The sequence below is a fragment of the Microcebus murinus genome, chromosome 28, assembly GCF_040939455.1.
Source record: "Microcebus murinus isolate Inina chromosome 28, M.murinus_Inina_mat1.0, whole genome shotgun sequence".
NCBI lineage: Eukaryota > Metazoa > Chordata > Mammalia > Primates > Cheirogaleidae > Microcebus > Microcebus murinus.
In genome coordinates this window covers 14,896,542-14,919,660 of record NC_134131.1, presented here as the reverse complement: position 1 = coordinate 14,919,660, position 23,119 = coordinate 14,896,542, and the positions used below count along the sequence as shown (strand labels likewise).

Sequence of the window (23,119 nt, the reverse complement as noted above, 5' to 3'; positions counted from 1 at the left end):
AAGGGCTGAAATTAACTTTCAGCAATTTGAGGACAAATCCTAACAAACTGCCCAATATATAGAAAAGAAATGGGTTTTCCCTCAATATTCTAAATTCTATCGTCACGGAAAAGTAACCGTGGGCTGGCTGGTGGAGACGGGAGGTTAAATTTCTTTGCTGGGACACAAATAAAACCCTGGGCTGAGGCCTCATTAGCAGGTGTAAAATGGCTACAGCTGAGGTCCCTCCCTCCCACACGGCTGTGTGGCCCAAATGCACTGCCCAGGCAGACGCGACTGGCTCCGTACCAGGTAAACGGGGCTTCGGCTGCTGTCCATCGCGGGGATGCCAGTAAGGACCTCGGCTAACACCTGGAGGAAACAGAAGACAGGGTGAGCTTGGTCCAGACACTGGCGCACAAGGTCAGGCAGGCGACTCAAGCCAAGAGAGAAGCCTCTTTTCAGTTGCAAAGTCTGAGCTACAGCCCCAGCTCTGCCATTCGCCAACAGAGACACTTGCCCAAAACCTGGGGCATGGGCATACCACCAAACACTTCCTCCAGTTAAAGATGCCACACCAACTGCCAGTGGAAGGCTTTAGTGAATTGACAGCAAGGCAGGGAGGATGGAATTCAAAAATTCCTGTGTGTGTGTGTGTGTGTGTGTGTGTGTATTGCTATAAGTTTTATATACACATAAACACACATGTAAGTATATATACATGTGCAGTATTTTTTAAAGATTGTTGCACTTAAAAATACGCCAGCAATGGCAAGCTGGCATTGCTCTATCAATCTCAGGGAAAGAAGGAATCCACCTGCAGGTAGGTATCCATTCTACACAGAAACTCTTGGCAATAGATATAGCTACGTTTCATCCATAGGACTTTGTTAACATTTATTCATTAAAGCATCCATTCACCAAAGGAGCACAGCCCCCTCCCCCCTTAAGCCACCATGAAATTGACAGACCTAAAAAAAGGCAAGCAAGAAAGAAATTGACAAATCTGGTTCCAAAAGGAATTCTCAGCAGAGATTAACAGCATGGTGGTGAAGGGTGCTACAGCCAGACAGGCCTGGGCTCAAATTCTGACTCTTCTCCTCACATGCTCAGGTCATCTTTGAGCAAGTGACTAAACCCCGAGCCTCGATGTCCTCATCTGTTAAATGGGGACCTAGCGGTTGTGAATACTGAAGGAGTGACTGACCCACCCTTAGTGTCCAAGCTCTCTCCCGGCCTCTCTAGCACGGAGTCAGAACAGGGTGACATTACTGCCAAAATCCCTCACGGCCTGGAGGAGCGAGAGGACAGTGCGCTGAGACCACCCAGGCCCGTGGGGTTGACGTGGGGTTGACGACAGACCGGCAGTGTCGGGAGAGCAGCAGAGGGCGCTCCTGTGGCAAGCCGGCCAGGAGCCAACAGGGCACTCCTGCCCCTGCCAGGAAGGGAGGGAACAAGGGCGAACAAATAAACAAACATCTCCTCTGCCCCTTCCCCACAGCAGGCTCTGCCAGGCCCTGAGAGACGCACTGTGCTCCCCACAGGGGGAACCAAAGTTCAGAGTCGTAAGGTAACTGTAGACCAGCGGCAGGGCTAAGGAAACGGGTGGAGGGAGCCAGTGGGCGCTCGATGAACAGGAAGTCAACTGTGGCCCCGAGAGCTTAGTCAGAAGGTTAAGGGTGAACATGTCTGGAGTGAGGGCGTGAAGGTAGGAATGACCGCAGCCACAATAATAATGATAGTCTAATGGCCGGGTGTGGTGGCTCGCTAGTAATCCTAGCACTCTGGGAGGCTGAGGCGGGAGGATCACTCAAGATCAGGAGTTCGAGACCAGCCTGAACAAGAGCGAGACCCCATCTCTACTATAAATAGAAAGAAATTAATTGGCCAACTAAAAATATATAGAAAAAATTAGGTGGGCATGGTGGCACATGCCTGTAGTCCCAGCTACTCAGGAGGCTGAGACAGGAGGATTGCTTGAGCACAGGAGGATGAGGTTGCTGTGAGCGAGGCTGACGCCAGGGCACTCACTCTAGCCTGGGCAACAGAGAGACTCTGTCTCAAAAAATAAGTAAATAAGACGTTCTCCGTCTGTGCAGGGCACTGTGCCAGGCGGCACGCACGAAACCACACTGCCTCCATGTCCTCGTCACCCTTGCCGCACAGAAGACACAGCTGGGCCCAGACGGAGGTGAAGCACTGTCAGTCACGCAGCTGGGCCAGGTGACAGGCCTGGAGGCCCAGGGGCTGAGCCCGCAGATGCTTAGAGGAGCGGGAGCCGGGCCGCCCTCTGAGCTCCACTGAGCAACTCCGAGTGAGGCCGAGGGAGGCGAGAAACCGAGAGCGAGGCACAGACTGGGAGGCCCAGGTGCGAGAACCTGGCGTCGGGGCTGAGGGCAGAAGGTGGCTCGGCCAGGGCTCCAGCAGCAGGGGGACAGACAGGGGACTGTGGTCGTGGAGAGCACGTGCGGAGGTCCAGGCTAGGGAGGGAGGGGAGAAAGGCCACGTCCGAGCTGCCTCCCCTGTTTGCACTTGGCTGAGGCCAGCCAGGCTGTCGCTTTCCTCAGCCAACACTTCCCAGACCGAGTTCCCTGGAACACCGCTGTGAGCAGATGCTCTGAGAAAACGAGCTCTCAGAGTCACGTGAATGTGGGAACACTGCGTGCCCCTCTCTGGTGAATTCACAGCGACCAGATTAATGGCTCACGGCCGTATTAGAAGCTCAAATTCATCTGTGGTAAAGACACCTGCCTCACCCCGTATTTCCCAGACATATTTGGCACAGAACTCTTTGAGCACATCAGCTCCACGCCGGTCCGAAGGAACTGACGGTCTGCGGAAATGCACTTTGGAGATGACAAGCTCTGGAAGGAGGGGCTGTGTTCTAGTTGTGTTTGCAGCCCGAGTGCCCGGCACATGGCAGGGACGGTGGCGGGTGGACGCTGCTTAGGGACAGAGGTTATCAGGCCAGGACAGCAGGACCGACCTCGGACGCTGCCGGGAGTCAGGGGCGTCAGGAGCCAACATCTGTCGCTCAGAACAGGGAATCTCCTGAGCGGCTTTACCTCAAGGGTCGGCAAACGTTTTCTGTAACAGGCCAGGCCACATGGTATCTACTTCAGCCTTCGATATGGGCCATATCGAGTCCCTGTCACATATTCTTTTGTTTACTTTTTTTTTTTTTTTTGAGACAGAGTCTCACTTTGTTGCCCTGGCTAGCGTATCGTGGCATCAGCCTCGCTCACAGCAACCTCCAACTCCTGGGCTCAAGCAATCCTGCTGCCTCAGCCTCCCGAGTAGCTGGGACTACAGGCATGCGCCACCACGCCTGGCTAATTTTTTTCTATATATTTTTAGGTGGCCAATGAATTTCTTTCTACCTTTAGTAGAGATGGGGTCCCGCTCTTGGTCAGGCTGGTCTTGAACTCTGGAGCTCAAATGATCGATCCTCCTGCCTTGGCCTCCCAGAGTGCTAGGATGACAGGCATGAGCTGGCACGCTGGCCTCTTTTGTTTTCTTAAATCCTATCCTTCATAAATGTAAAAGCTACCCTCAGCCGCCAGGCCAAAGGAAAGAGGCAGCCGCCAGCCCCTGCCGCACTCTGATGGGGCCGTCTCCGTGCCCATGGCACACCCTGGGCTCACAGAGAGCCATGGGGAGGACGCGTGGGCACGCCCAGGTCTGCACAGGAGGCTCTTACTATTCCGTAGCCAAAGACGTCCACTCGCTTCGTCAGCTGCCCTACTCTGATGAAATCTTCTGGGAGATACGCAGCGGAGGCCTGGAAAAGCTGGGTCTCCATCATGGTGTACTTTGACCTTTTGTTGACGGGGCACAGGTGAGCCACTGGGTGTGCCAGCTTGGGGACGAGATTTTGGTCCAACAGAACATTGGAGCTGTGGAAAAGAAAGCAGAGAGAACCTTCTCGTTTGGAGCTGCATGGTAAGGAGTTGCCATGGGGACCCTTTTGGGAAACAACTTAGCTGTCAGTGGGCAATTTGGCACCTGCAGATTGGGATCATGAAGACTCTCCATACAGTTTCTGAGCCAGCGGGGGGGGGGGGGGGGGGTCCACGCCCTCCGGCAAATGGGGGTGGAATCAGGATTAAGACTTCCTGCCCCTGGGATGTGGCCAGAGATGTGCAGCCTCCCTGACTCCTGCAGATGTCCACCCTCATCAGCCACGGTTTGATCAAGCCCACGGGTTATGCTGGCCTGGCCGACTCAAGCCTAAACGCCAGCATCCTCTGTGGCTGAACCTGCCTAGATCGTGGGGAATAAGAAAAGAAAAAGGCCGGGCGAGGTGGCTCACATCTGTAATCCTATCACTCTGGGAGGCCGAGGAGGGAGGATTGCTCAAGGTCAGGAGTCCGAAAACAGCCTGAACAAGAGCGGGACCCCGTCTCTACTAAAAATAGAAAGAAATTAATTGACCAACTAAAAATATATAGAAAAAATTAACCAGGCATGGTGGCACGTGCCTGTAGTCCCAGCTACTTGGGAGGCTAGGGCGGGAGGATCGCTTGAGCCCAGCAGTCTGAGGTTGCTGTGAGCGAGGCTGACGCCACGGCACTCTAGCCTAGGGAACAAAGTGAAACTCTGTCTCTAAGAAAAAAAAAAAAAGAAAGAAAAGCAATAAAAATACCCTTTGGCCCAGGCATCTAACATGGGCACGTGAACTCCAAGAAAGTGCTCCAAAGGAGATTTTCAAAAGCCAACCTGCACGTGTAAAAATATTCAGTGTGGAACTAACCTCAAACAGGATTTCAAAAAGCTGACACCAATTCCAATATCCACTGTTAGGAGTGGCTAAGTAAACAATGGGCAAGTCCCTTTAATGGAAGACAAAGGCGGCACTAAAAACATGACAGTTCATGGTAAAAGCAAACGAAAGAAGCCAGGATGTATGCAATCTGGGGAAATGTTTGCCACGTTTAAATGAAGGGGGAAAACATAGAACAGGAATTGGTAACTGGATAAAGGTGCTGCCTTAGGGCTGAGGATGTGCACGGGCAGGTCCTGGGAAAGAAACAAAACAGAGGCTCGTTGATGAGTCAGGGGGATGGGTCAGCAATGACCTCTTACCTTTCTTGCTATTACAATTGTCAGTGCAATGAAATAAAAATCAGAGAAGAGAAAAGGGGAAAAAGGCTTCCTCAGGCCAAATGGAGAGAGAACGCTGGGAAGCACGAGTTCTATGGCTCTGGGGCAGTTCTATCCGGTTTTCTGTCATCTTCTGGAACCTTTCCCCTGCTGCCAGTCCCCAGGCAGGGACCTCTCACTCTTGGATGCTGCCGACCCTGCGGGAAGCCTCTCTGACAAGACGCCAACACCAGCAGATCCACGAGCTGGGCACAGGTCTCCCAGAAAGCCCGGAACAAGGCGCTCAGAACCCCAGGCGCCTGGCAAACATGGCTCGGGGCTTGAGGCTGAGTCCAGGCCAGCCGCCGAGTGGACGGCGAAATGCACGGAGTGTGGGGGGCTCGTTGGGAAAACAGCATCTCGGAAACACGATGCGGAAGCAATCCGTGCTGAGAGCGATCAGACGCAGGGCGCAACCCAGAGGCACTGAGGATTGCAGGCGTGACAAAGAAAAGGACACCCGAGGGGTGGAGAGGAGGAGAGAAAAACGAAGAGAAGCGAGGCAGAGCGGGGACACGGCGGTGCTGGCCCGCCCTGGCGGCCCCAGCCCCGGGCTCACCTCTTGACGTTGCCGTGGATGATGCCCAGGCCGTGCAGGTGCTCGAGCGCACCAAGCAGCCCCGCACAGATGCCGACGCGCTGCGGCCAGGGCAGGGCGTCTGAGCCACCCTGGGAGGAAGACAGGGGCAACGGTCACTCCTGCGCCTTTCAAAGCCCTGCTGGCGGGGCCCAGCGCCCCACCTCTCCCGCCCGCCGCCGCGCCCTCCCTAGGCAGCGGGCTCTGCAGCGGGACTTCACGCAGAAGCCCAGGGTTTCCACGACAGGCGGGTCTCAGCGTGACTCCCAGCTCAGACGACGGGAGCTGAGTGGCTTTGGAACTTCCTGGCATATAAGATGGAAATGTCAATTCCTGTGTTTTAAGGCGGTTGATAAGGACTCGAGAGAGAACACGTGACAGTGTCTGCCACACAGTAGGTGCTCATTAAATAGCTATTTTTATTATGGCTATTTCAGTGGCAGCTCTGGAATTTCTCCGCAGGAGGGGCTTGCTGGGAGAGGAGCTAGGGAGCGCGTGTTTGCACCCCGAGCACATGAGCCTCACCCCAGTCCCCTGTGTGTTACGGGAACTTCGCAGGGCTGACGGGGACTGAAGCACGGCCTTAGGCCTCCCATGTTCCCAGGTCCTGCCACTGTCGTTTTAAGACTCACTCTCCCAGGCTAAGTCACCACCTACTTTCCGAGCTCTGGTCTAGGTCCCACATCCCCTAAGAACTGGCCTGGACAACCTCTGGTAACAATTCCTTCTCAAAAGCTCTGAAATCTAGGCCAGGTGAACCCAATTTAAGCCCTGGCCTGACACTTATCAGCTGCATTCCTTTAGGCAAGTCTCTGCGTCTCTATGTGCCAGAGGCTCCTCTTTTGAAAAATGTGGGGAACCTCTTTGGCTGTGGGGAGGCCTGCAGGAGACGACATGTGCAAAGGCTGGTGTCACCATGGTGTCCTGCACAGGGAGAGCTCAGAAGAGCTAGTGAGCACGAGCATACCTCGAATACCTGCTTTGTCTGGTCCCTGCCAAGGGAGCAATCATGCTGTTATGGAGTAACTCTTTCCCTCTGAGGATTTTATAAGCAGAAGGTCTGTTTTTAAAAAAATTATAATTTGGCCAGGCACGGTGGCTCACGCCTGTAATCCTAGCACCCTGGGAGGCTGAGGTGGGAGAATCACTTGAGCTCAGGAGTTCAAGACCAGCCTGAGCAAGAGCGAGACCGCTGTCTCTACTAAAAAAAAATAGAAATTGGCTAGACAACTAAAAAAATATATAGAAAAAATTAGCTGGCCATGGTGGTGCATGCCTGTAGTCCCAGCTACTCGGGAGGCTGAGGCAGAAGGATTACTTGAGTCCAGGAGTTTGAGGTTGCTGTGAGCTAGGCTGATGCCACCGCACTCTAGCCGGGCAACACAGTGAGACTCTGTCTCAAAAAAAAAAAAAAAAAAAATTAAAATTGAAATTTATTTATTTATTTATTTTAGAGACAGAGTCTCCCTCTGTCACCTGGGCTGGAGTGCAGTGGCATGATCAAAGCTCACTGTAACCTCAAATTCTTGGGCTCAAGGGATCCTCCTAACTCAGCCCCCCAAGTAGCTGGGACTACAGGCATGCGCCACCATGCCCGGCTAATATTGTAACTTTTTTCTAGAGATGCAGGTCTTATTGTACTTCCCAGGTTGGCCTCAAACTCCTGGCTTCAAGTAATCCCCTATCCACCACCCTACCTCAGCCTCTGCAATTGCTAGGATCACAGGTATAAGCCACCATGCCCAGCTAAAAATTGTAATTTTTAATAGGCATTAGTCACATGATAAAAATATTCTAAAGGTATAAAAGGTCACACAGTAACATTGTTTCCCTCCCACCCTGTGCCTCAGCTGCCTCACTCTCCACCCCAGAGGCAGCCAATATACCAGTTTCTTGTGTAACTTTCCAGGGAAATTCCGTAAATCCACAGCAAATAGGTATTTACTGGAAAAACATTTTATAATAAAAACTTGCCTCTACTTTCTACACTCTTTATCTCTTAATTCTTTTTCTTGTCCTACTGCATTGGCTAATACCTCCAGAACGGCGATGAGCAAAATGGGTGCTGTAGGGCACCTCTGTCGTACTCTTGACTTGAGTGAAATGCCTCGTCATGTTTTTTGTTTTTGAGCTGGGGTCTCACTGTGTTACCAGGCTGGTTTTGCACACCTGACTCAAGCATCCCCCCACCTCAGCATCCTTAGTGGATGGCATTACAGGGACATGGCACCATGCCCAGGTTTTTTTTTAGTTTTCTTTCCTGAAGATATTTAGCTAGATCTTACCTATGCTGGCCCAGCTTCTTTCCTTGGAAACCGTCCCTGGGACTGCGAGGATGGCCCCTCTCCCCTCTGGATTCCCTAATCCTCAATCTCTGACTCCCTCACTGGGTGTGGCCTGGTCCTGTTCTCTGCGCACGACCCAGGCTCTTACCTGGCCCTGGAGTCTGTCCTGTAAAGAGCCATTGGCCATGTGGGGGTAGATCAAGCTGTGAAACCGCCTTCCCGCACAGAAGCCCAGCACAGGTAAGACGTTCGGGTGGCAGCATCTGAAATCAGGTATCGGTGCAGGGGTGAGGAGTCAGACGGAATAATCAAGGACTTACCCATTAATACTTCCTCATCTCTCATCTTCTTCTGCCCTCTTGACCCCAAAGCCACCAGTAACCTCCCAGGTTACCATGCTCTGACCCCTAAGGGCCTGGCACCAGGGCAGAGAGATGAAAACTGCCTGCCTTAGAGGAGCTGGAACCTGAGTGGTCCCCATCCCTCTCCGCTGCTCTGCGGCCAGGACACCTCAACCACCCCATCTTCAGAAACACGGGCTTGGAGGTTACTGAATCAGCCCATGGTCACAAACCAGCAAACAGTGAAGCCAGGACCAGATCCCGGGTCTATCTGACTCCAGGACTGGGGCCTTCTGAAACCCTCTTCCACCGGGTTCTGAGCCCCCTCCCTCCTGACTCTCCTCCCACCTCTCTGACAACTCTCCCTTGGCTTGTTCCGCTAAGATGCTCCTCCTCGGCCTTCCTCCTCTCCGCCAGCTGGGCCGGCAGCGGCGGATATGCTGTCCCTCCAGGCACCTCCCCACACCCAGATCTCCTCTCCAGCCCCATCCGACGAGCTCCAGACTTCGGGGTCTAAACATTCCAATGCTCAGGTGAGCACCAGCCTGCGCTCCAGCCCCACACCTGCCTATCCACCCATGTTCACCATCCCAGCGAAGGCACCCCCACCCCGCCACACCGTTCACTGTGATAAATAGCTTTCGACAGGCCCCCTTCATTCCCCTCTGCTCTGCCTTGGCCAGGCTCCAACCCAATTTCCCAGGACTCCTGTAAATGGCCCCTGCCCGACCTCTCTGCCCCTCCGCTCCCGCAGCCACCGTTAACGTGTTAGCCGTCTGCAGGGCAGTCTCCCCGCTGCACCGTTATCGTGTTAGCCGTCTGCACGGCAGTCTCCCCGCTGCACCGTTATCGTGTTAGCCGTCTGCGGGGCAGTCTCCCCGCTGCACCGTTATCGTGTTAGCGTCTGCACGGCAGTCTCCCCACAGCCACCGTTATCGTGTTAGCCGTCTGCAGGGCAGTCTCCCCGCTGCACCGTTATCGTGTTAGCCGTCTGCGGGGCAGTCTCCCCGCTGCACCGTTATCGTGTTAGCCGTCTGCGGGGCAGTCTCCCCGCTGCACCGTTATCGTGTTAGCCGTCTGCACGGCAGTCTCCCCACAGCCACCGTTATCGTGTTAGCCGTCTGCAGGGCAGTCTCCCCGCTGCACCGTTATCGTGTTAGCCGTCTGCGGGGCAGTCTCCCCGCTGCACCGTTATCGTGTTAGCCGTCTGCAGGGCAGTCTCCCCGCTGCACCGTTATCGTGTTAGCCGTCTGCGGGGCAGTCTCCCCGCTGCACCGTTATCGTGTTAGCCGTCTGCACGGCAGTCTCCCCACAGCCACCGTTATCGTGTTAGCCGTCTGCGGGGCAGTCTCCCCGCTGCACCGTTATCGTGTTAGCCGTCTGCAGGGCAGTCTCCCCGCTGCACTGTGAACCTCCCCAGGCGGGGCTGCGCACACTTGGCGCTGCCCTGGCCGGACCCTTGGAAAGGGCTCGACCACTCATGCTTTCTGGACCGATGAATGGAGGAGCGACTGCTGCCGACTCTAGGAAGGGGCCGTGCCAAATGGAAAGGGAGTCATACCTGTAGCTTTGATTAAATGCGCATGTGCCTGTGTATATGTGTGTGTGCATGTGTGTCTTCATACACATATGAATAGAGAAACCATGAAAGAAAATATGTCAAAATGTTAACACACTCGTAGTTATTTATAGGTGCTGTGGAAAACAGGTAATCTCTATTTTCTTTGTTTCTGAAAATACTCCACAGAAATCATGGATTCTTTGCCTTGGCCGTGTCCCGGCGGAGGGAGCCGCATAGTGTGACTCGCCAAGGCCAAGCAACAGCTGTGCCTAGCACTCGATGGAGCCCAGTGGGCACTTAAGTCCCTCAGTCAGTGATGGCAGAGCCAGGACAGACCCCAGGTCTCCAAACAGTCCTTCCCTGCTCTCTCCAAGTCCCCACCCAGCTCTGTGACAAGGAGGCTCACTTCTCTGGTCTCAGTTACCCCATCTGTAAAATGAACAGGTTTGAGGATAACTTTGGAAGCCTTTATCACTCTAGACCATGTGTCAGCAAACTTTTTCTGGAAACAAACAGCAGTAAACATTTCAGACTTTGTAGGCCCTACGGTCTTTGTTGGCACGGCTCAACTGTGCGCTGTGACACAAAAGCAGTCACACATGACACGAAAATGAACGAGTGTGGCTGTGTTCCGATAAAGCTTTATGACAGACATTGAAATGTGGATTTCATACAATTTTCGTGTGTCATAGAGCATTCTTCTACTTTTTTTTTTTTTTGAGACCGAGTCTCACTCTGTTGCCCAGGCTAGAGTGCCGTGGCGTCAGTCTCGCTCACAGCAACCTCAAACTCCTGGGCTCAAGCGATCCTCCTGCCTCACCCCCCCCCCCCAGTAGCTGGGACTACAGGCATGCGCCAACATGCCTGGCTCATGTTTTCTATTTTTAGTTGTTTGGCTAATTTCTTTCTATATATGTAGAGACAGGGTTTTGCTCTTGCTCAGGCTGGTCTCGAACTCCTGAGCTCAAGCGATCCTCCCACATTGGCCTCCCAGAATGCTAAGATTATAGGCGTGAGCCACTGCACCTGGCCTATTCTACTTTTGTTTTTTTTCTTTCAACCATTCAAAAATGTAAAAATGATCCTTAGCTCTCAGACTAGACCACGATTTTAAGAGAGATTCGCTCTCAGAGTTGGTTCGTAAATCTCTGGCTACCTCAAAAAATGGGACAGAAACATCTATGGAATGTTTTCCATGGAAGGAAGGTGTTGGAGGAGTGAGCCAAGATTCCTAGGCCGGGCGTGGTGGCTCACGCCTGTAATCCTAGCACTTTGGGCGGATTGCTCGAGGTCAGGAGTTCGAAACCAGCCTGAGCGAGACCCCGTCTCTACCAAAAATAAAAAAAATAAATTAATTGACCAACTAAAAATATACATACAAAAAATTAGCTGGGCATGGTGGCGCATGCTCCCAGCTACTCGGGAGGCTGAGGCAGGAGGATCGCTGAGCCCCGGAGATTAAGGTTGCTGTGAGCCAGGCTGACGCCACGGCACTCACTCTAGCCTGGGCAACAAAGTGAGACTCTGTCTCAAAAAAAAAAAAAAAAAAAAAGATTCCTTTATAACTCTAATCTATACCTATAATTGATACATAGAAGAACATGAGCCAGGCCATGTAGGTACAAATCCCAGCTCTGAGACTTACTAGCTGTGTGATCTTGGACAAGATGCTTAACCTCTCTGTGCTTCAATGTACCCATCTGTAAAATGATGTGATAGTAGCAGCTACATTACAGAATTCTTATGAGGATTAAGTGAGTTTATATATAACAGAGTGCTTAAAACATGCCTGGCACACAGGAAGCTCTATGTGAGGGGATGTGTCACTACTGTTAACATTAAACAAAGCATTTTCCAGAAGGGAGGCTTACCTACGACAGACCTGCACCTCTGCCTGGAAGAACCTCTGAATCGACCCTGGACTGGAACAGGCCGTCTGTGGAGGAAGACACGGAACGTGGAGGCCCAGCCTCACCCGCGCAGCCCCACCCCTCGCTAGAGACCAGAGGCACTTGCCTCTCTGAGCCTCTTGAAGACGAAGGGCGTCCCGAGCCTCTGCCCCCTGTAGACGTCAGCAAAGGTGCCCTCGTGGATTTTGCGGTTTTGACTGAAGTCGTCAGTTGCCTGAACCACGTCCGCCTCGCTCCAGAACAGGCTGCCTCCAGCCAGGCTCATGGGCTCTTCCTGCTCAGGGACAGAGGTGCTGCAGCCCTGGGGGTTCGGAGAGGAGAGACGGCATGAGTACGGAGGCGCCTTTCCCTGCCACCTCAGAGGGTCTCGGAACGCCGGAGCTGAAGGGTGGAGGTCACCTTGTCTAGTGGGGAGCTGTAACGAAAACACGGACAAGCCCAAGCTCAGATCCCAGCTCTGCCCCTAATTTGCTCTGTGACTTTGGGTGAGTTACTTAACCTCTCTGAGCCTCAACTGCCTCATCAGCAAAAATGAAGATAGACTAGTACCCTGGAGGGTAATTTTGAAGATTAACTGAGATGTGAGTATTCCTGGCACAGGGTTGATGGTTCCTTTTCTTCCGGTCACAGAGGTAGGCACAGAGAAGATAAAAGAGCTGAAGTGAGGCCACCCTGCTGGTCACTGGGCCAGGCTTGGTGCCCTCAGTCTGGCCCACAGCACATGTGCTAAGCCTCTGGGGCCCAGGGACATGGACGAAGCTGTGCTTCCCTTTTTAAAAATAAGTGTCCATGGCCGGGCGCTGTGGCTCACGCCTGTAATCCTAGCTCTTGGGAGGCCGAGGCGGGCGGATTTCTCAAGGTCAGGAGTTCAAAACCAGCCTGAGCAAGAGCGAGACCCCGTCTCTACTATAAATAGAAAGAAATTAATTGGCCAACTGATATATATATAAAAAATTAGCCGGGCATGGTGGCACGGCTGAGGCAGAAGGATCACTGGAGCCCAGGAGTTTGAGGTTGCTGTGAGCTAGGCTGACGCCACGGCACTCACTCTAGCCTGGGCAACAAAGCGAGACTCTGTCTCAAAAAAAAAAAAAAAAAATAAGTGTCCATGAATTTAATTTTTTAAAAATTATATATGCTTAGGCCCAGCACAGTGGGTGGCTCACACCTGTAATCCTAGCCTTCTGGGAGGCCGAGGCGAGCCGATCATTTGAGTTCAGGAGTTCGAGACCAGCCTGAGCAAGAGCGAGACCCCATCTCTACTATAAATAGAAAGAAATTAATTGGCCACCTAATATATATATATAAAAAAAAATTAGCCGGGCATGGTGGCGCATGCCTGTGGTCCCAGCTACTGGGGAGGCTGAGGCAGGAGGATCGCTTGAGCCCAGGAGTTTGAGGTTGCTGTGAGCTAGGCTGACGCCACGGCACTCTAGCCCAGGCAACAGACTCTGACTCAAAAAAAAAAATTATACATGCTTGTATTAACAGTTTTAGAAAACTGGGGAGGGGGAGAATTATCCATAATCCCATCATCCACTTAACTGCTATTAAAGTTGTGTATTTCCTGCCAACTGGATAGTAATATATCAGGATTTATTTAACAAAATTGGGGACGTGCTGCACATAGTTTTGATTTCTGGGGTTTTCACTTAGCATATACCATGATCATTCTCCCAAGTTATTAAATCATCTTGGAAAATGATTAATTATTAAAAACAAACAAACAAACAAAACTCTGCTTAAGAGAGAATCTCCACCCTAACCAGACCCACGTGAAGCGGCCTCTCCCCGACACACGCGACGCGGTGTCTGGGGCTCACAGCACTGCAGGGCCATGAAAACATTTTAATTTCTTTAAAAATGAGAAGAAAATAAATAACATCCTCATTTTTAAGCTAGCTTGGATTATATTCATCTCCATACCAATGCACTCATAAGATATAATTTTGGGTTGTTTTTTTTTTAAATAAAGGAAGGGGCCCATGAAGGTGAAAGTGCCTAAAACCCAGGAAAGTCACAATGCAACCCTGGCCCCACGCCACTCAACACTCAGGACAGCCCAGACTGAGTTATGCAACCCGGGGTAACTGGGCTGAAAAAAGGTGGGGGGGAGGTGGTATGTGAGCCAACGGCTACTTTACGGATGCATTTGGGCTTGGGGGTGCCAGTCTCCCAAACGATGGAAAGGCTCATTCACTGGCGTGTGCTCCCCTCCCAGGTCTGCTGACCGCCTGCACGTTCAGTCTTAGCAGCCAAGAGTGAGTGATCTGAGGGGTTTCCTTTCCCCTCCCCACCCCTCACCTGGTTTCAAGGAGTAAAGAAATTGCATTTTTGCAAGGGAGCCACAGGCCAGCGGACATGGCTTGGGGACGGAAGCAGAGGGGTGGGTTTACCTTTGAGTCCAATGAAGCGGGGAGGTGGGTTTTTAAGGAATGAGGGGCATCTTCTTCAGAAGCAGGCGGTGGGAAGGGCTGCAGGCGGGCTCCAGCTGCAGCAGACTCTGGAAGGGAGAGACTGTGGGTCGGATGTGGCCTGGGGGAGCAGGGCGAGGGGCTCCCCACCGAGTAACTCTCTCATGCACCCCCAAATATGTATCACTGCCACTTCCTGAAGCCCAGCACTCGCGCCCAACGCACTGCTCAGGTGAGCCCTGTCACCTCATTTAAGCCTTGGGACAGCCCTGCAGCCCTATCTGCCACCCATTTGACAGGTGGGACACACAGGCCCTGGAGGGAGAGTCCCTGCCCTGGGGAACACCGTGGGAAGTGGCACAGCTGGAGTTCAAGCGGAGGCAGTTTGACTTCTGAGCCCTGCTCTTTCCTACTCCCGCTCAGAGAGCAGTGGAGGACATAGAGGTCAACTAGCTACTGAGCCTGCCTTCCAGAAACCTCCGCCGTGGCAGGGGTGACAGTAACTGTCCTCCAGGGACAGATTCCACGGGGAAGCAAGGTCAGGGGCAGGAGAGGCCATAGCAGGCTGATACGAGGAAGATTCACAGAGGAAGTAGCATTCAACCCGGGCTTGAAAGACGGGGAAACATTTTCCATAAGCACCACGGGGTAGGAGGGCTTGAAGCCGTGGAAGGAGTCTGTGCAGAGGCCGGGCAGTGGAAGGCCCCAGGGGCGCAGTAGGCAAGTATGTAGACGCATTTAGTCAGCAGACACAGCATGCCAAGGAGTGTTCTAAATCACCTGACGCCCACAACAGTCCTAGGAGATAAGCTGCCACTGGACCGTTAGCATGTCCTCTGACACGAGGCAGAGAGAGGTCAAGCAGGCTTTCCAAGGGCACACAGCCAGTGGCTCCAGAATCCACGTTCTTAACTCCCCAGTAAGTGAGGAAGAGTCATGAGAGAGGCGGCTTGAGGAGTAGTTTAGGGTCAGGTAGACGTTCGGTTGAAGAGGGTGAAATTTCTTCACCAGGCACCACAGGAAGATTGACCTGAAGACTCACTAGGCAACCTGAGGTCTGAGGAATGAACAAGGTGCCGGCTGGGTGAGACGGGCCGTGGAGTCTGGTCCACACAGAAGCAGCCTCGGCGGAGGCCAGAAGCATGAGTTATCATCTGAAAATACCCGGGCGGCCCCATGGCAAGGATGGCTTCTAAGTAATTGCAGACTGGCCTTGACCCTGGGGCTACTGGACAAGTCTACCTGCTTCAGCTGTTTCTGACTTGTGGATCAGGAAAGGAGCGATCCATCCGGAACCCCGACCGCAGCACGTGAGTTCAGGAGACGGGAACAGCGCCGCAGCCAGAGCGGTCAGCTACACTGGGAGCCCCGGCAGGCGGCTGGTGGAGCAGAGCCTGCCCGGCAGCGGCCGGGGGCAGGTCGAGGGCTGTCCTGAGCCTCCTGGATCCTGCCCGGCCGCCTCTTGAGTCTCGCAGCCACGAGGACGCGAGCCGTGGCCCCAGCTGCCGTGGCTCTGGCCCACGCCTGTGTCCACGCCTGGCCACGCTTCCCGGCTGCTCCCAGACGCTGTGTGCAGAGGGGACACAGATATGTGGGGCGTCTGCGTGGACCTGATTTTCCAAGACGCTGTTAGCCCTTTGTGTGCCAGAACTCTACTAAAAAGAAATCCCATTTCCTATGGAGACCTTTCTAGAATGTCTGCTTTCCTCAGCAGAATGCGCCGAATCCCGTCCTGCATCGGACGTGGGGTTTCCCGCGTCCTGCCCTGTGGCTGGCGCGGTCGGCCCGAGGCTCCCCTCTCCTTTGGCGGCATCAGAACTCGGCTGAGTCCTGGCTCCGTCCTTACGGAAGGTCTGGCCTCGAGTGAGCTATGCTTCATTTCTTTGAGCGTTCTCCAAACATAAAACGAGAAATACTAGTCTGTTCCTTGTACAGTTCTTGTCCGGGCCGAAAGTGCCAGTCTGGGCACAGACGGGGTGCTCACCAGCCCCCAGGCGGGCGAAGCCGCGCAGAGTGAGGACGCGAACAGACTCCGACCGCCAGCCCACGGCCTCTCCTGCCGCTGGCTTCCCACGGCCGTCAGCAGCTCAAGGCCCCGAAAGCCGAAAGCCCGTGCGCGGGGCTGCCCAGCTCCTCCGCTCGCCTCCCCTCCCCGTCTCTTCCCGCTTCCTCCCCACCTGCCGAGGAGGGGACGGCCCAGGAGTCAAGGTCAAGGGGGGGGCTCTGTGTCCTCCACGCCTACAAAAATCCTTCCAGGAGATCCACCGGTTTGAACTTTGGGGCCCCAGGGAAACGTGGGGCTCTCTCGGGAGAAGGCGGGCTTTGGGTGGTTTGATGAAAGGAACGATTATTTCTCAACTGCCGTTTGGGCAAAGAGACTCGCGTCTACGTCTGCAGACTGTGGCGCCATCCCCACAGCGCAGGCAGACACCCATTCGAGAAAGAGACTGTGCAAAGTCCAACAGAGACATGTGACGCTGCTTTGCACAGTGACCTAGTGGAGGGACAGGAGAGGAAATTGCTACGCCTGTCACCTCCCCGAGAATTCCCCTAGTTTACTATCGTTTTTCCCTCTGGCCATCAGCCAGCCTCACATTTGCCTTAGGGCCATTTCCCCTTATCTTTAATTGCCGGTGCAAGGTCTGCACCTTTTTTTTAATCTATCTTTCGCTCCAGGAAATAGTCCATACTCCTTGGCTTGAAGTTGCCATTCCAGATTCAACCTCTCTGGGGTGTCTGGAACGTCCCTCTCTCCGCTGTCTGGTGAGCACTGGGGCAGTTCCTGACCACGACAGGGCGAAATGCTGTTATCTTCATTTCATGAACTGAAGAAACCGCGCACAGCAAGGCCGATTCCGCTAGAACGCGGCAGAGCTGGGATTTCGACAGGCCGGTCTAGCACAGAAGCCCACGGGCACCCTCCTCGCGGCAGGGCGGGCCGGCTTCAGAGCCTGCACCGCGCACCGAGATCGCACCGAGATCACGCAGACCTGGGATCTTCGGCTCGCCACGCGGGAGGCTGCGGGGAGGCCCCAAAGCGAGGCTTGGCTCCGGGCCGGGTGGCGAGGACAGAGACACGGCTGAGGAGCAGCTCCCCGGGGAAGTCGGCCCCTGGCTGAGCCCCTCTGTCACCTGGCAAGCTGGCCCCAGCCTTCGCCGGGGCACTGGGGGATGGAGACAGACCCAAAGTGGTCTGAGAGGCTCTGGGAGTCGGTCCGTGCCGTGGTTAGGGACGTGTGCAAACCACACGGCTCAGGTGCCACCTCCTCCTCGTCACTCTCTCTCTGGGCTTCAGGTGCCCGAGGACGAAGCAGCAGACGTGTGGCTGGAGAGGCCGAGGCGGCCGGGGCTGTGGAGAGCAGGCACTGGGCCGGCACTGGCCTGAGCCAGCCTGCGCTGGGGGCTTGGGAGACCACAGGTGGAACAGGGGCCCGGCAGCGTATGACCTTGGCCAGGTTGTTTATCCCCTTAGTGCTTCAGTTTTCTCATCTGTAAAATGGGCACAATAACGATACCCAATTCACACAGGTAGCTGAAGGTTAAATAAGTCAGCATCTTTGAGGTACAGTACTGAGAATAGTGTCTGACACCTAGAAAGCTCTCAATTACGGAGTTGTTTTCTTTTGACAAAAATGGTAATAGATGATACATATTCTTTCGTTTCCTGGCTTTCTCCACTTTTCCAACTCACTACCTTGTGAGCATGTTTCCACGTACAGATGCATGGCTACGTCGTGTTATTAATTTTACCATCTCCTATGCCGTCTACAATTTTTGGTTTAGATGCTGAGCTGAATATCCTTATAGATAAATCTTCATTTCCTTAAATAAATTTGCTTTAAGTAGAGATATTAAATTAAGTTCAAAATACCTGGGCCCGTAAAAGCATCTGGCTTCACGGGCTGCTCTTCTCCCTGCATATTCTGCGTAGTTCTAACAGAAGCCGCCAAAGGCCCTCCTGGCTTCACAGCATCTGGGAAGCCCAGAGTGGGAGACCCGACTTTAGGAACCGATTTCCCTGAAAACAAGGTGGGAAGAAAATGATTAGTATTTCATGAAGTGGGGTAGCAATCGAGAGGCCAGGACTAGAAGTCGGAGACCTGGGTTCTAATCCTGGCGCTGCCACAAATTGGGAGGTGGGAGATGTTCTCTCCCTGGGCCTCGACCTCCACATCTGTAAAATGGACATGACAACCCCCTGTGATGGCCCAGCTCTAACACTCCGTCTTCCGACCCTACTGGCTGTGCCACCCCAGACAAGTCACTCTCCTCCTCTGAGCCTCCGTTTCCCCACCTATAAGATGGGGACGATGACAATAATACTATCTGCTTACCTCCCTCCCAGGTCTGTTGAGAAGGGGAAACGAGGCCCACAGGTGCGAGGGGCTCTGCGGGCGACGCGGCCCCCTGAAGGTGTGAGCAAGCTGGAGACGCCCACCCCCTGAGCCCCGCTCAGCCCCAGATGCAGAAGCCCCGGCTGTTCTGCAGCTCCCCGTCCATGGGCTGCGGAGGCGCCGTGCAGACAGGAGCCCAACAGCAGCAGCTGTGTCCTGGGGACCCACCATGCCAGGCCCAGGCCCAGGCCCAGCCTTGCACATGCTAAAGCCTCACGACGTCCTTGCGTGTCTTCCCTGTCTCGAGATGAGGAAACTGAGGCCGGAGCAGGTTAAGTCACCTGTCCAAGATCCCACAGCCAGAGGCAGACAAGGACTGGTCAAAGAAGCCACCTGCCTTCTTGAGAGTGATCATTTCCTCCTTCCCCTGACCTGGGAAGCCCCAGAGGTGCTGCGAGGGTGTGTCCACATGGGCAGCCAGCCACCTACTCAGAGCTGCTCTCTGAGCCCTCTCCCTCCTCCACCTGCCCCAGGACGCCCCGATTATCCCGCCAGCTGGCCACTGCCTCCTGCTGCGGTGGCCGACCAGTCTGCATCTTGCTGAAATGAGATCTGGCCTCGCCACTTCCCTGTGGGGCTCCCCTCTGCCTAGACGACACCCTCTGCTTAGCCTGAATCCCGTTTCCCCAGTGCCTCCCAGGTAACAGCTCTGCATTCCAGGCCCTTGCTCTCTGTGATGTGGGATGCACTCATGCGCGAGAGCCAGACACAGGGTGCCGCAGTCCCAGGGAGGCTGCCGACCGCTCGCTCTCACACCGAGCCCTGGGCGGGGCTGGGAAGAGGCGTCTCCAGCAGCACTTTGACTGGTTGAACTGTCTCTGAACAAAACCAATTCTTACTCTGGGAAGCCGAGGCGGGTGGATCGCTCAAGGTCAGGAGTTCGAAACCAGCCTGAGCAAGAGCGAGATCCCCGTCTCTACTAAAAATAGAAATAAATTAATTGGCCAACTAAAAAAAAAAAATATATATATATATATATATATATAAATTAGCCGGGCATGGTGGTGCATGCCTGTAATCCCAGCTACTTGGGAGACTGAGGCAGGAGGATCGCTTGAGCCCAGGAGTTGGAGGTTGCTGTGAGCTAGGCTGACGCCATGACACTCTAGTCTAAGCAACAGAGTGAGACTCTGTCTCAAAAAAACCCAATTGTTAGCATGGGACCTAGCTTTTCAAACCCAAACTTCGGGACTGGAACAAAGAAACATTAAGACCTAAATTTGCAATGACACCACACAGATTTATTTAATTTTCACAACAATCTGTTGATAGAATTATCTGCATTTTATTTTTAGCCTGTGGAGACGCAGGTGAAAAGATTTGTCCAGAGTCAAACAGCCAACAAGAGTCACACCTGGCTCGGGTTTCGCCGTCCTGCCTTCCAGCCAGGGCAGAGCTACTTGAACGCCACGCTGGGTCCCTGCACAGGCAGGGACAGGGGTGCCCACTCCGCTTTCCCCAGGGTCGGGGGAGACCCGGGAAAGCACAGAAATAACAATAAGGCTGAAGAGGGAAGCAGCGTTCCCTTGTGTTTCTGTAGGCTCGCTGCCTTGTCGCTCGTTGAGCGAGCCTGCCTCACAGAGGCAGCAGGGCTGGGCTGTTGGGTTCAGGCTCCGGGAAGGAAGCCAGCTCTGCCAGGCCCTGGCCGTGTTTACTCTGGACAACTTTTACAAGGACTAGCAGAGGCGGAGCACATGAATGGCCCGGCCCAAAATACGCCCGCTAAGTTTTGGGTTAATTTAAAAGAAAAGGCAGGACCTTTATTATTGTGATTGTCCTTGTATTTTTAAAAAATTGGTTCTCTCTCAAACGGCCCACCTACTGAGCATAAGACCGGTAGGATAGGAGTTTTTAGTTTTCATTTAACACAATTCTTAACCAGTTAAAAAAATGTTAACTTGGGTTTTCCACTTTAATAGTAACTCAAAGGACATGCAGATGTATCCATTGATGTGGAAAGGTGCCAACACCACACTGTTGGATGAAAGTGGCGGGCAACAAAAAAGAAATCTATACATGAAGACACAAAGCGCCTGCCGCACGCACAGCGTTTCCAGTGATTACGTGGAGGAGAGAAGCACCACAGTGAGCTTATACTGTGGAATTGTTTTTCCTTTTGGTTTATTCATATTGGAGAATTTTTCGATGACGATTATGCATTATTTACATAGTAAAGTATATTTTCTTAAAAGAGAACTCAGTAAGCAGGCTAGCTAAAACTGCGACTAGAACTGGGCCTCGCAAACCCGAGGAGCAGGTCTGCCCTGGAGGGCCTGGCCGCACCAGCTGCAGACAGACCGAATCTGCCCTTCCCCGAGTCAGAGCCCACTGGATTGTCTTCTGCCTAACTGCCCCGAGATGTGTCCTCCCAAGGACCCTGGAAATCTTGAGTAAGGAAGTGGAGACTCCAGGAGGGGAGGCGGCCACCTGAGGGGGAAAACTGCACGAAGGCAGGGAGGAGGGAACGGAGAACACGCGCTTCCCTCTCCCTCAGGGTCCTCGGTCCACGCCGCCCCAGCTCCCACCAGAGGAGCTTTCTCCGGCTGAAACTCAGAGCCCAGACACCGGCTTCTCCTCAACAGTGGCCTTGCCGGCGCCCGTCTTGTAGAATGCCACTGACTCCCACGCCCAGGAGGGAAACGGCCCCTGGTACACCCTGGTACAGACAACAAGGAGCAATGGCCGGGGCGAATGCTGACTCAGACGCGGCTCTGGCGCAGAGCTGCGCGCTCCCCAGTGTGCACGGCCGGGACACTCTGCCTGTGCCCCCAGAAGGAAGGGCCACCCGCCCTCTGTCAGACACACTTGGCAGAATATCGAGGCCACGGCCCCTCTGTGGCTGGCCCAGTGGGCTCCACCCACAGGGAAGAGAAAAACCGTCATTATATTTCCATCCTAAGAAGAATCCAGCTCTGCTCTTTTTTTTTTTTATAGACAGAGTCTCACTCTGTTGCCCGGGCTAGAGTGAGTGCCATGGCGTCAGCCTAGCTCACAGCAACCTCACACTCCTGGGCTCAAGCGATCCTCCTGCCTCAGCCTCCCGAGTAGCTGGGACTACAGGCATGCGCCACCATGCCCGGCTAATCTTTTCTATGTATTTTTAGTTAGCCAATTAATTTCTTTCTATTTTTAGTAAAGATGGGAGTCTCACTCTTGTTCAGGCTGGTCTCAAACTCCTGGCCCTTGGACAGGAGTGTCCTTGCACTCCTTCCTTGGTGTCTTCCTGATCAGTTTGACTTGCTTCGGCCAGTCCCAGAGAGCAGTTGGTGCACAAACGTGGGACACATCCTTGTACTTGCAGCCTGGGACCATAGAGCCTCAGAGACAGGGCCTCTGTGGAGGTAGGGCAGGGGGAATAGGGGTGAATTCAAGGTACAGGAGAGTTCCTCTGGAGAGATTAAAAGCCACTGTCTTGCTTGAGTTTTCTGTGGTAAAGTAGTAAAGGGTGGTGAAAACAGCATTAAAGCAGGAGAGTAGATGGAAAAAAAAAACAAAAAAACTCCTGACTTGAGCGATCCTCCCGCCTCGGCCTCCCAGAGTGCCAGGGTGACAGGCGTGAGCCACCACGCCCGGTCTGCTCTTTCTCTTTCTTGCTCCTTCCACGGGGACATGTGGCCCCACCTAGCACTATGTGTAGGGCAGGAAACACTCGAGGGGAAGGGCGCGTGGGCAGGGCCAGAGCCTGCAAAGGGGCCTGTCTGGCAGTCGGGGTGACACCTCCCACACAGGGGGCCTCGCCGAGCCCCGCCAGAGATGCCAGCGGATAGAGCCGACTCCCTGACAAGGCGTTTCGGTTTCCTGTGAAACCCCGTCCCAGAGAACTTCGGGTGTCTAGATGCCCAAACAAATGCCGAGCGTGAGCACGAACGAACAGTGGCGTGACAGACACCATCAGCGTGCCTCTCTCGCTGCTCTGTGGCAGCGGCCCGCGGCCCCATGGAGAGCGCGGCCAGCCCTTTGCTGGCCTCTTCCTTCGTCCGACCCAAGACGGAGGAAATGCGGCTTCTCCGTCCTCATCCCCGGGAAGACTAGGCAGACACAACACCCGCTCCCTCAGCATGGCACACCATGACACTGGTGAAGCAAAAAAACCCACCAAAGGCAGCAAGAAGCAAAGAAGGCCAAAATGCTCGCAGGAAAGGGCTGTGAGGAGCTTTAAACCGCACGGAGCTTCCTGTCTGTCAAGGCCGAGGCGACAGCCGGTCATAGCCTTTTTTTTTTTTCTTGAGACAGAGTCTCACTCTGTTGCCCGAGCTAGAGTGCCATGGCATCAGCCTCGCTCACAGCAACCTCAAACTCCTGGACTTAAGCGATCCTCCTGCCTCAGCCTCCCGAGTAGCTGGGACTACAGGCATGTGCCACCATGCCCAGCTAATTTTTTCTATATATTTTTAGTTGGCCAATTAATCTGTTTCTATTTTTAGTAGGGATGGGGTCTTGCTCTTGCTCAGGCTGGTCTCAAACTCCTGACCTTGAGGGATCCTCCTGCCTCGGCCTCCCAGAGTGCTAGGATGAC

The 23,119-nt window shown here is 53.7% G+C and overlaps 1 protein-coding gene across 5 annotated transcripts in view; it reads right to left on the bottom strand.

The window, feature by feature from the left end:
* Window positions 1-23,119, bottom strand: part of IRAK2 (interleukin 1 receptor associated kinase 2) — a 50,278-nt gene that overhangs the window by 15,129 nt on the left and 12,030 nt on the right. For all 5 annotated transcript variants that reach the window (XM_012760609.2, XM_012760606.3, XM_012760608.2 and 2 more), the window contains 8 exons: window positions 18,081-18,227; window positions 14,192-14,298; window positions 11,902-12,096; window positions 11,757-11,821; window positions 8,132-8,246; window positions 5,681-5,790; window positions 3,680-3,875; window positions 289-351 (listed from right to left, as the gene is read on the bottom strand). In XM_012760609.2, coding sequence (XP_012616063.1) covers window positions 289-351; window positions 3,680-3,875; window positions 5,681-5,790; window positions 8,132-8,246; window positions 11,757-11,821; window positions 11,902-12,096; window positions 14,192-14,298; window positions 18,081-18,227 — 998 coding nt within the window. The remainder of the gene's footprint in view (window positions 1-288; window positions 352-3,679; window positions 3,876-5,680; window positions 5,791-8,131; window positions 8,247-11,756; window positions 11,822-11,901; window positions 12,097-14,191; window positions 14,299-18,080; window positions 18,228-23,119) is intronic.